General features: G+C 38.1%; 1 protein-coding gene across 1 annotated transcript in view; it reads left to right on the forward strand.

The window, feature by feature from the left end:
* Positions 1-14,110, forward strand: part of LOC120435193 (NACHT, LRR and PYD domains-containing protein 12-like) — a gene marked incomplete at its 5' end in the record, with an annotated part of 247,265 nt that overhangs the window by 158,528 nt on the left and 74,627 nt on the right. The window contains one exon of the mRNA XM_039604263.1: positions 7,027-7,040. Within this exon, the coding sequence (XP_039460197.1) occupies positions 7,027-7,040 (14 nt within the window). The remainder of the gene's footprint in view (positions 1-7,026; positions 7,041-14,110) is intronic.

A 14,110-nucleotide genomic window follows, 5' to 3' on the forward strand; every position in this document is an offset into this window, starting at 1 on the left:
AGACGCTTTGCCTTGATTGGAGGGACCACACTGGAGGTGCGAGTCCGCCGTGTAATGGCTTATGCCATCACAAACGAGCTGGTCTCAGTACTAAACTGGGCAGGGAAAAAAACAAAGGACCAGACAAAGCAAAGAAGGGCATTTAAAGATACTGCGCTGTGCAGATGCATATTTGGTAAGTTTTACCGTTTATTGTAGTTTTATGAGCCTAAAGTGAACAATGAAGGGATCGATTGATCTGCTGGGTGTGTTTCACATGTCCTATGTCCAGTTTTTGCTATATTACTTTGTCTTTTTTAATAACAAGACTTTCATGTCTGGTTAATCTGGAGATGGAGTCTTTGGCTTGTTTAGTCCTCGGGTTGTAGTTTGTACAGCCCGAGGACCCCATGTTTATTTTGTTTTAAAGGATACACGACACACCATGCTAAGACTTATCAGTTTTTCCACTCATAGCTCTTTGGGAATCAAATGCGGCAGTTTGCAGATTTACGCCTGGTGACTTTCATGTTTATCAGCCTAGGAGTTTACATACTTTCTCCCTGCTGAAGACAGTTAACAAGAGCTTATTCATGTGCTCTAATTCACTTTTTTTGTTTGTGTGTGTGTGTGTGTGTGTATTTTTGTCCTAGATGGCCTGACACAGCAGTTAGGGGCAAACTCTATGTCAGAGTTTGTCTTTGCACAGGCAGTGCAGAAATGGCTCCGATACGCCCCAGACCGTTTGGGTGGCGCAGGACGCACATCATCCATCCCCATCCCGGAGTAAAAACTACAAAGTTATGTTAAAATATAAACGTAAATAGAAAACTGTGTTTTAATAAAGTATTTAGCAAACGAAACATGTCTATTTACCTTTTGTTGTTTAGTTTTTTTTTTTCTCTGTTACATCACATGCAATGCTTTCTTATTTTAGGATATTAATATTGACATGATACATTGTGAGACATTTGATTTTTATAAAGGGTGTCCAGTTTGAGGAATAAGTGCAATTATGTGTTTAGGTGGTTTAAGTATTGATGGAAACATGCAGTAGTTTAGCATTGGTTAAAATACCTATAAAGAAAGGTAGATTTCCAGTCATGATTTAACTGTTGTTTTAATAAAAAACAACTGTGCGAAAGAGGTGGAAAATCAACACCATAGCTCAACAGTGTTTCAATATCAGAATCTGACATTGTTTCAATGTCAACAGCATTAGAAAATATAACGTCGAATCAATGTCAGGTTTCAACATTGATTCAACATCAAAACCTGACGTTGTTTCAACGTTAAAAATGGGTGCAAGAGTGACGTTAGGTCAACGTCCCACTTCAACGTTGATTCAATGACGTCGCCTGATATTGACTCAACGTTGTTTCAATGTTTCCTTGCTATCTGGGAATAAACTGTTGGCTAAATGTTCTTCTTGTCAGAGGTAAACAGAGGTGAGAGGAGCAGATAATAAGGATTAAATATGTGCTGAGTAACTAAATGCTGCTAGCAGTTAGAGTATGAACTCTCTGTAAAGCTGGCCACACGCTGTGGGAGTTTTTCAGTCGCGTTATTCAGCTCGTGCTCAAACAACCGAATCTCAGGGGTTAGAAGTTCATAGGTCACGATGCAGGTCTCACACTATACGGCCCGATGCTCTGCTGCGACCTGAGTGCTCACACTGTGCGTCCATAACATGAAGCTTGTCACACAAAATCTGTCTCTGTCTTTCACTCACACACAACCACCATCAACTTTGCTAAAGTGCTAATGAGGAACATGGACTTACCAGGCAGCTGCAGCTGAGCAGCAACATCCATCCAACTCTTTTAACAGATGTTGTGTTTGTGATAGTTTGTGAGGTCACACAAAAGGCTCAATGAGCCAAAGTTCTACAAGTGGTGCCTCCATCACTTGTGATGCTACTCCGTCTGTTTCACTTCCATTTCTGTGTTTACTTGTGCGCAGTGTGACAGGTCACTTTAAATCGTCTCTTGGCGCTGCTTCAACAGTGCGATACCTTCACGAGGGGCGACCAGGATTTCAAACAGATTTGATTTTCTTGTGATTGCTGATCAAGAGCTGGTCGTGAGGTGTTAATCGCTTCTCGTTACCCCGTGTGTGCTACACGATGCACGACACATGATTACAGTCAGCTTGGTCCTGGACATTGTTACTGACAGAAAGCTGCTCTCTGCAGCCATGTTTGACCTTTGTAGGACTACAGTAATGGAGGATTTGGAGGCTGAACTGGGCTCTGTGACACTTTTTGTAGTGAACTGATGAAAGCTGAGTCTCAGATGGATGTTAGTCCAACACATCAGACACGACCTCTGCAGCTCTCAGTTGATGTGCACATGAATGATTTGTGTTTCCTCTGCAGGTGAAGGTAGAAAGTGTGTGTGAGCTGAATTGAGCAGCATGGATCAGTGTGAGGACAGAGAGGAGGAGTCCCTCCTCTAAAAGCACTCTGTGTGGGGAACATGAGAGCCAGACCAAAGCTCAGAGGTGAGATGACCATCTCTAACTGTCCATGACTCTTCTCCATGTCACAGCTCAGCACTCACATCACTGCTCCATCATTATTCACAGGAACCCACCTGGACCTCCACCCAGCTCTGTGTCCTGTAAGAGTGACGCGTCTAAAGATGCCATCTTTGATTTTAAAGTGTCTGCTGCAGAGAGGTGAGCTGTTAGTAAGATGAACTATTTGGTGTCAGTTTATCTAATTTGGAGTGAACTGTTTGGAGTTTCCTTCTGCTCATTCTCAAAACAAAATTTTCTTCTCTGATAGGATCCATGGGAGACCTGCTGGACCTGAACCTGAACCCAGCTGTGTGTCCTTAAAGAGCGATCGTTCTAAATATGAACCCATTAATTTTAAAGTCCAGCCTGTGTCTGCTGCAGAGAGGTGAGCTGTTACTAACATGAACTCTTTGAGTTGGTTGGTTGCTAATAGACAAAGATTAGTTTATGTTAGCTAATTAGAGACAGAAGCAATGACTTGGTGGAGAATAAGAACACTGAAGCTAAAAATCTGTCTCACTGTTGTGCTGCTCTTTGCTGCAGCAAGAAGTTTATTTAAAAACTTTCACTCTCTGTCTCTTCAGCAGTAAGTGGTTCTGCTGTGTTTGCTGACTGAGCTAAAACAGGAAAATCCACTTGTTAGTTGTAGTGTTTGTAACGAGGCTACAGAGGGGAAACAGAGAGAGAGAACTTTATTAATCCCTCGAGTTGGTTCCTCCTGGAAATTCAGTTAAACAACAGCTGGAACTAATCAGATACAACAAGACAGGGAGAATGCACAACTTAACAAAATCCTTTAGAGACACAAGACTGTCAGAATAAAACAGGAAACACACACAAAGACACAGACTGACGAAACATGGGACATGTACTGTCGCTCAGCCACACCATTAAATAGCCCTGCGCAAGATGGTAGATGATTGGCAGCAGCTGGTGAATTGATTGCAGGTGCAGAAGCTCCAGGCGACAGCACTTCCGGGTCGGAGGTCCCCTGTTGCTAGGTTACCTCCGTACACACAACAGCGGAGCTGGAAGGGAAAGACAGAGCGAGAGGAGAGACACACGCACACATATATACACACACGGTCGACCAGTCGGGGCACCGTCAGATCTTGACAGTTTTTGTGTTTGTTGATTTATTTTTATTTATTCTTATTTTGCGAGTTGGTTATTAGATGCTGCTCCAGCCAGCCAGAGAACACCCCCACCCCCCCACCCCCATCCATGTGCAGCAAGCAGCAGGACGCACTGTGCAAATGAGGGTGCTTTTACCCCCATAAATAGGCAATAGAAAACCGCTCGGTGGCAGTGCAATCACAAAAATGCACTGGCATGATGTTGGGGCAGCATGGGTGCAAGCAACTTTATTGCCAATGCCCATGGCACCGCCCCCACCATGATGCCACCCTGAGCAGCGGCTCATTTTCGCTCGTATCAAAAACCGCCACTGTACACAAGGGGAGGCAAGGAAACAGAACCATGATTAACACTAAATCAAAGAATATTAATTAACCCACAAAACACATAAACACTGGGTGAGAGACCAGGACCATAACAGTTAATGTCTGTTTAACATATTTTTGGGGCGTTCTTATTTCACATCGCTACGAGCCGTCAAACATCTAAGCCTAAATAAAAACACATGAAAGGCTTCTGTTCCTTTATTTATCACCAGGAGATGTCGCATTAAAAGAGATGACATATGCCAAACTCGTGGGTTAAAAGTGGGACAGTGAATGACTGAAGGTGTCCATAAGTTGCAGTGTGCTGCCCCTTTAAGGCAGGCATGATAATTTGGGTGTGTGTTTTTTGTACCAGCAGACTTGCCGTAGTACCTCACCAGTGAAAAACAAGAGCACCTGGCTGCAGCCACTGGGGAGCGCCATATTGCGACCTCCACACTAACCGGAAACACGTAACTTCAGTTAAATCGACTTTGACAGCGAAAACTAAATTGAATTTTTGTTACTATTGATGCTGCTGATAAATAAATTTGATTCTAAGTGTTTTTAACCCAGATTGTTAAAAACCCCCCACTTAGAATCAAATTTATTTATCAGCACCTTTCGCGGACTTGCTGTTTTGCTGATTTTTTTTTTCTTAACAGCACATTGTTTTGTGCGTTCTGATTGCTGTAGACCATTGTCAATCAATCTAGTGCCGTGTCTTCTGCACAGCAGCGGTCCCCAACACCCGGGCTCGTTTGGTACCGGGACGCGAGAGTTGAGGCTCGGGTGTGAAGTCTATGGTTTTCAGGGTTTTTAATCGTTAAGTCGGGTTCCCTGGGTCTTTTTCCATGTTGTAGTTGTGTGTCTTATTTTGAAAGAACTATTTACGCGTTACCATAGCGACCAGAGCATTAAGAAGCAGAGAGGAGGACGTTGCTCCCAGTGTTGTTGGTTTCAGGAGTATGCCGCTAATAAAGTTACACAATCACACAGTGAATTCGCGTTTATTATTATATTTACCTAAATACCACAGTTTTTTCTTTGTCTGTATCATTTTATTTTGTTTTATTTATCCACGACACCTTAAAGGCCGGTCCGTGAAAATATTTTCTGACATTAAACTGGTCCGTGGTGCAAAAAAGGTTGGAGACTGCTGCTGTACACTACAGAATGAGTTTAGTTTGTCGAATTCATATAAATCTTCGATCGCTAGCTGTGTGACTCTGAAGTGCTGTACTGTATGTTTGTAAGTTTTCTCCCCGACAAACACAACAATGCCGATGAAACGTTTTGCACGGTTTCATTTTATAATGGACTTGTGTCTCTACGAAGGTTTGAACTTTAAGAGTGTTTAAACAAAAGAAAAAAGTGTGAAAATGTTCATGCATGTCTGAGGAAAGTGTATAAAGCATGTAGTGAGGGGTTTACAGTCTTAAAACAGCTACAATAATTGTAAAAAATAAAGTTTGCTACTTCGCAGATTTCACCTACCATGGGGTATTTTTAGAACGTAACTCCTGCGATAAACGAGGGACCACTGTATTATTAATAGTAGAGTCTGGGGCATCTAATTGATTAACATCAACATTGATTATTGTGCACTATTATTTTTGGTCAAGGAGAGTAAAAACTATAAAACTCTCTCTCAGCTTGTCCGTTGCCAAAAATGGCCACTTTTGTGTATGTTCACAAAATGCTGTAAAATGTATATTTATTAAAACATTTATCTACTTTTACCAATTTTAAACCGACACTTTAAATTAGCACCAGTCCTTTTCAGCAAAACCAAAATTTTTATCTACATTTTGTTTTCTACACTTTAAATGCCAGTTAGGTTATATATTACCAGTAACTTTTCAGATAAAACAGTGATAAAGTCCTAATGGTTTCATAAATCTTCGTATGTTTTTTTCATATAAGCATCGGGGACAAGGCTGTCTTGCAATTGTTGAGGTCACTATAGTGTGCGCCCTGTTTCTTCCAGGATCACTCTTCATTTGTAGGTAGGTTTTAGTGGACTCCTACTACTGTGAAGTGGTTTTCATGGGACAAAGGCATTGTATTCCAAGATCTGGGAGATTGTAGAGATGAGCAGGAATGCCCTTCTTACCATCTTTCCAGAAATATAAGTGATCTGGAAGCTGTTAGGCTTACTTACAGCAGTAGCACTTTTTGCACCTGCATAAACTCCAGGAGTTTGGAGTTGTTGATGTATGTGCTGCAGCTGCAGCTTTGAATTTTTTTTTGAGAGTTAATACTTTGGCTATAGTGTCTTGTTATGAAATGTACAAGAGTAAAAGTGTTTTTAGCATGTGCTTCAAAGATAAGTTTGACTGGGAACCTCAAAGCTCAATAACCTGCACTCTAAGAAATAAAATGTTGTATTTACTCCACCCAGTTATGTCAACCGGTTCCACACAACTGGGTTAGTGAAATATAAAATGTATGATACATTTAATTTGAACAAGAAATTTTAAGTAAATCTGATAAATCTACTCACCCAAAACATGCTCTACTGAAACTATAGGATTAAATCACTTTAACAGAATTGCAACTTACTCTATTTAAGTTTGTAAATTAAAAAAATCAAACAAGTTTATTCAGTTAACCTAACTTTAATAACACTTTGTGTAAAACTTGTTGAAGCACACTTTGAGCAGTTCAAATGCTTCTAGATCTTTTTTCTTAAACAATCTTTACATATATTCAAGTGCATTTTAAGTGCAGGAAGACAAGATACAGAATGTCATGTTAAACTGAAATGATTAAAACTGGAAAGTGTTGTGATTCCAACATTTAACATTAACATGACTTAATTTAAACTTGATTGGGCTACAATGAAAATCCCACAATACAGCAGGTAGAAATTACTTTAGTGTCATTTTTGTCCATATTTAGAAAAATAACCTTTGCTTCAAAACTTAAACTTAAGTCCAAAGTTAGGAGCAGTCTTTGTCAGTGTAGTTGGATGTTGGTAAAGGTTCAAGAACAAAGAACGCAGAAAAGTGAAAGGCCTTGCAGAAGTTCTTGCAGCAATTCAAACTGAACAGTTTATGAAGTGCAAGGAGAAGGGTTCGAGAACCTTAAAGTTCAGTGTCCTCTATAGTTCAGTGCAGGCTGTTTCACTCAAGCAGTTTGTTTTTCAGAACCTGCACCTTCATGGATAGGTTGTTCCCATCCAACTCCATCAGCACCTTCTGAAGAAATTCAAATGTGTATTTCAGGTGCTTTGGGTAGCTCAGATTTAGACTGTAGATTAGTCCAAGCAGGAGGGCACAACCCTTTCCCACATCACTAAGAGCTTGCAGCACAGTGCATCCTTCTATGATGACACCAATGTCCTCAGGTGTATCTGCAGAGTTTGCTCCTTCATGTCTGACAACATAGACTCCCAAAGTCAGCTGCTCCGTTTCTCTGCTTGCACCAAGATCCACATCCTTTAAATAAAAATAAAAGAAAAAGATAAGTTAATTGCATACATATACATATACATATGGACAAGTAAGTCCACCTTCCATTTCCAAACCCAAATTAAAAAAAGGAAAATAACTGATCGTTTTCTTTTTTTAACTTACCAAGAATTCCTTGAACAGGTCATCTGGCTTTTCATTTAAGTAGACACAGACAGCTTTCAGAATGCATTCCCGTCGAACATCAACGCTGGGATTCTGGTGGAGATAAGAACTCAATATGAGGGAAGTTTCCTATTTTGGTTCCTTTCAACCTCTTTACAAAACAAAGTCAAAAATATTAAAACATAATGCAGATATGTGATTAAGCAATGTTTCATAACTCACATCAGTGACGTGCAGTGAGGTTCATGATTGGTAAGGCACTGACTCCTCTGTGTCAGATCAACAAATATATGAACCCAAAAATAGAAGCTTGTCAATTTTGACATTACGTGAAAGCTTTCATTTTTGCTTTAATCAATTCTAGATTGTTCAACAATATACTTAATAATTGTGCCCCTAAAAATATTAAAATTAAATAGAAGATTAGAACTGGGCAATATGGACTTAAAATCTTATCACGACATTTTGTGGTATTTTTTGCAATAACAATAAGTCTGTGAAGGTTCTCAGTCATCGAGGTCATCATAGTCTAAGGAGCTTGGAAAGAAAAGTGAAGCTTCTTCAGTGAAGAAGCTTCTCGGATGAGAGATGAAACGTCAAATTTAAAATCTAGTGTACAAATTGAATTTCTCTTTTGTTAGTATTTTGCTTCTCATTACACTTGACTGCATGTCACTGATTCACATGTATCTACAAAATATTCAAATATACACATATTTAGTTGAAAAAAAAATCTGATTAATGACAGACACAGAAGTTGAAGAAGCATTCAAATAATTTCAGAGCTCAATCAAGGTCAACTAAAATACATACCCCATCCATGGCTGCCATGATTAAGTTGATATTGCGTTTAGCTGTTCCCCCCTTCTTTTTGAACACTCTAAGAAGGTGGTCAGCGTAGTGGTCCAGCTTGGCCATGAAAGTCGACAACAAAGGGACCATGGTGATGCGGGTGAACTCTGCAACAACCTGAAACATATTAAAAATTACAACTAGAGAGTATTCTCTATTAATTTTATTAGAGGCCACATGCAAGAATGTTACAACTTTCAGTCAAACATTGTTAATTTTAAAAGATACAAAATTTACAGTACTTTGTTCTTCTTCAAATACAAGTCCTTATGAAAATGACTTGCAATAATAAAGTTAGTCAGAATTACCTCAGTCTCTGAAAACAGGGCAGGCCATCTGTTTTTGACCTCTGCAATGAATGGCATGTCTTTGATGATTTCCTGTCTTCGGTAGCGACGATAACCAATGGAAACTGATACAAGGAGTTAAATGCATTATATATAACAGTATTACACATTATTCTGCACTTCAATGACAACAGATGAACGCATGTCTTATACTTTACAAATCAAAGTGTTAATCGCTTAAATCCCTGCGTTTGACACTAAACCAGAAATCAACATGGAGTCGAATTATTTCAAACAATGTAGCAACTTAATTGATGCACATTTCTAAAATACACTACACATTCATTTCATTCTTCAAACTACAGGATCGCTGGCGCTCCCAGTGGTCATTACTGATGTCAGGGAGCAGGTGCTGTAGATGTTGGGAGTAATTTTAAAACTGTCGCTCTTAGTAGGCAAGTCTCAAGATTTTTGGAAAATTACACCGAAGCAGGTTCAACAATATTTGTTAAATGTCTTCATACTTCTAACACGTGAGAGAGGTATACAAGCTAGAGTGTTAAAAAATTTACCAGGCATCATTTGTTTAAAAAAAAATGCAAAAGTATTCCCGAAAGTGTCAGATGTTAATCAGTTAGTATACATTAATCAAATTTGTCATCCTTAAATTGTTGTACTTACCAAATAATCCTCAGATGGCGATGGATTCTATCCAGGAAACTAAGTATATGCAAGTCTCAGTTGAAAATGGCGGATGATAAAACTTCCACACTGCACATGTGCAAACTCAGAAGTATGGAGAGCCTATTAGGACAATCCTCTTTAAATTAAAGCGCTCTTCATTTTAAATGAACTTTTTACGTTGGATTTAATTTACTGCATTTTGTTGTATTGAAATATTATGTTGTTAATTAAATTCAAAACAACATACTTGTGTTTAAAGTTAAAAATCAATTGGTAGCATTAGTTTTAACATGAAACATTTACATAATGCTACCAACATCAGTGTGTCATTTCTTAGAGTGTGTATCAACAAAAATTCACTGCAGCCTGTGTAATATTTGATGCGTCATAATTTATTCCAGTCTATCTTGCAAATACATATTTGCATTGCAATGTCATGCACAAACACACACAACTATTAGATCCTTAAGATCAAACCTGTGTTATTCTTTTGATCCACTGCAGTGTAGTGGTCAAAAAAAAAAAGAAAAAAGAAGTGAAGTGGCCCCAAATGGCCAGGATAGAGCCCAGAGGGTTAATGCGTAAAATGTATAAAAAATATTATTGATTACGGGGTAAAACATTAATGTTAATATCAACAATAAGCTTTTTACTCTGAAGTTACAAGTATAAACAATGCTGTTACATTTACACTAAAATGTTTTACTATAAGTATGGACATGGAAACAAGTGAACAACATTTTATAATAAGTTTAAGTGGAATTCTGTACACTGAAAAAAAACAACAACACATAAAAAACACAAACAAACAGCCAGGGCCTTCATCTGTCCATTAAATGTCAAACATCGCATTGACCTGTAGTCCCTGCTTGTCAGCACATTTAAAAGAGCTCCATGTCCTCTGCAAACTGAAAACAAAGAGGAAGAATTTCCTCTACACAAAAACACTGCAGATGACAGGCCAGGCAAACATCTATTGATCTGTTTGAATGCCTCCTCATCGTGTGAGCCTTGAAGTTTTTTTTGTAAGAAGACTAAGACCACAGTGAGGGCGTTTCATTTTCATGGACTTTCCACAAGCCACAGTTTCATTTAGCACAGAGGGGAGAGCACATGAATGTTCTACCGAAGACTCAGAAAATGGTTTAGATGGTGGAGACAAGACATCAAGAGGGAGATGGGGCTTGTTAAGGTTCAAAAATATTGAGGGAGTTCAGTGGGGAGCAGTCCTAAACGCTGACATGACAATAATTGACTTGCCACATCCCCACGCTGTATGACTGTCATGTTACAGACAGGACAGTGAAAGTGCACCGGCATATCATTTTGTCTGGAAGAAAGAAAAAAAAGAAAAAAACAACAACATGTAATTTAAATGTAGTTGTATAGAATGCAATCAGTTTATCTAACAATCAGATTGTACATATTAACAAAAATATCCAAGCCATCCTCAATAATGACAGCAAAATGGTGTGGATCACAAGAGCTGTCAGGAAATGTGGTGAACAGGAAAAAAAAATACATATAATGAAAACACACTTTTTTTCTCTTGCTGATGAATGCACTGAATAGTACAATGTGAAAAGCAACATTTAAGTCAACAAAGAGACTGCAGAGGTGCTGAAAAGAAGTGCATATTTATAACTTTAACTATGAGGTATATTTAATACCAACATAACTTTGAAAGGTATGTTGGTATTAAAGGAGTTTATAAGGCTCTCCGCATCCAGAACGCCGAGAAGGATCGGCGGCTGGCGTACCTGGAGAAAAGAGTGGCGGATTTGGAGCAGTACACCCAGATAAACGATGTCATCATCACGGGGCTTCACATCAAACCCCGTTCATACGCCCGGGCGGTCGCCGCTGACAATGTAGGAGGGCCAGGAGAGGAAGATGTCAACTCCACGGAGCTTCAAGTGGTTACCTTTCTACGGTCCAAAGGTGTGGAAGTGGATTATAACAACATTGAGGCTTGCCATCCTCTACCCCGAAAAAATGACAGTGACAAACCAGCCATCATTGTGAGATTTGCTAACAGAAAACACAAAACAGCACTGTTAAAACAAGGAAAGAAACTGAAAGGATCCGATGTCTTCATGAATGAACATCTGACAAAAAGAAATGCGGACATCGCCAGGAAAGCACGTTACTTGAAGAAACAGGGAACAATTCAAAATACATGGACCACCAACTGTAAAGTATTCATTAAACTAAATGGAACACCGGAACAAGCCAAACTGTTGGTCATCAGAAATATGGAGGAGCTGGACAAATACTGAGGTTCAACTTACACTGGAGGTATGAATACACACGTGACGTGACACACAACACAACACATGGCACAGTCTAAAAGAACTTCATCTGCATCCGGCAACAATATCAATATAACTCATTGGAATTCTGTTTATGATAATCTGGAACTGAGAACATTTCGATACACAGACCATAATGTTCGAGACTTAGAAAAGGATATAGACCCGGAAAATAATTTCTTCTACAATATCAGCAATAACTGCTGCTACTTCACTGATGAACAGTTTAAACACACCATCAACACGGAAAATAAATTATCAATAATCCATTTTAATAGCAGAAGTCTGTATGCCAACTTCAACAATATAAGGGAATATCTAAATGAGTTGACAAATCCATTTGGAATTATTGCCATTTCTGAAACATGGATCAATGCGGAAAAAGGACTGGACTTTGGACTGGAGGGATATGATGTGAATTTTGTAAATAGAAGGAACAAAAGTGGAGGGGGAGTAGCTGTGTATGTGGATAAAAACCTAAATTACAAGGTGGTGGAAAGTATGACAACTGCGATTGATAATTTATTAGAATGTATAACAATTGAAATTTATAAGGAAAAAGAGAAAAATGTAATAATTAGCTGTATATATAGAACACCTGGCTCTAGTATTCAAGTATTTAATGACTTCATAGAAGAAATATTCTCTAAAACTAATCAAAAAGTTATGTTTATCTGTGGTGATTTTAATATTGACCTGTTGAATCCGAAAAAGCATAAAATGACCGACCAATTCCTAAACACTATGTACAGTTTGAGTTTACATCCTAAAATAACCAGGCCTAGCAGAATTACACCACATTGTGCCACCTTACTTGACAATATTTTCACACCAACAATATGGAAAACAACATTGTGAGTGGATTATTAATTAATGACATCAGTGATCACCTACCAGTTTTTGCAGTTTATAACACTAATTATAAGAGAAATCAGCATGAAGAACAACTGAGATACAGACGTGTAAGGACAGAAGAAACTATGAATGCACTTAAGAACGATCTATTAAATCAGGACTGGGACAACGTGTACGAAGAAACTGATATTGATATTGCATATGGCATATTTTTAAAAATATTCATGGAATTGTACGATAAAAACTGTCCAACAATAAAATACAACAGAAAGCACAAATATTCAGATAGACCATGGATCACTAAGGGTTTACAAAATGCATGTAAAAGAAAAATACACTCTATAGGGAATTCCTAAAACAAAGAACAAAAGATGCTGAAAATAAATATATAAAAATACAAAAATAAGTTGACCAATATTATACGTGTATGTAGAAAGGAGTATTATAGTAAAACATTGAACAACAATAAACATAATATGAAGGGAATATGGGATGTTTTAAACGGTATCATTAAAAATCATTCTGGACAACAAAGTTATCCTCAATATTTTATTGACAATGGCAATATTATGGAAAACACGGCTGATGTGGTCAACAGCTTTAATCATTATTTTGTAAATATTGGACCAAATCTGGCAGAACAAATTCCTGAGTCACTGCCATCAGTAGACTGTAGTGAATGCCTGATTGATAGGAACCCTAACTCAATGTTCCTCACAGCAGTGGAGGAAAAAGAAATAATTGACACTGTACACAGGTGTAAATATAAAACATCTACTGATTGTAATGATATTGACATGATAATCATCAAGAAGGTCATTGAAGGAATTGTAGGACCTCTAACATATATTTGCAACTTATCATTTCAGACTGGAAAAGTTCCAAACAAAATGAAAATAGCTAAAGTTGTGCCGCTGTATAAAACTGGGGATAGACACCACTTCACAAATTACAGGCCGGTTTCTTTACTACCACAATTCTCCAAAATCCTAGAAAACCTGTTTAATAAATGATTAGACAAATTCTTAGATAAATATAAATTACTCTCTGACAGTCAATATGGATTCAGATCAAAAAGATCAACATCTCTGGCATTAATCGAATCAATTGAGGAGATTACAAATGCTATAGATCAGAAACAGTATGCAGCTGGACTATTTCTGGATCTCAAGAAAGCATTCGACACAATCAATCATGACATATTAATTAATAAACTAGAACGGTATGGGATCAGGGGGGTTGTACTGCACTGGGTGAAAAATTATTTAAGTGACAGGAAACAATTTGTGAAGCTGGGTGTCCATTCCTCATCATGCTTGGACATTGCTTGTGGTGTTCCACAAGGCTCTGTACTGGGTCCAAAATTATTTATTATTTATATAAATGATATTTGTAAGGCATCTGATATATTAAAACTAGTATTATTTGCAGATGACACAAATATTTTTTTGTTCTCGGGGAATCTAAAGGAACTGCTGGATACAGTTACTTCAGAAATGTGCAAAATTAAAAATGGTTTAACAGGAACAAAATATCTCTAAATCTAAGTAAAACTAAAATAATCTTATTTGGGAATTCCTTAGAAATGCACAAGCACA

Source organism: Oreochromis aureus, linkage group 3 (assembly GCF_013358895.1).
Source record: "Oreochromis aureus strain Israel breed Guangdong linkage group 3, ZZ_aureus, whole genome shotgun sequence".
Lineage (NCBI taxonomy): Eukaryota > Metazoa > Chordata > Actinopteri > Cichliformes > Cichlidae > Oreochromis > Oreochromis aureus.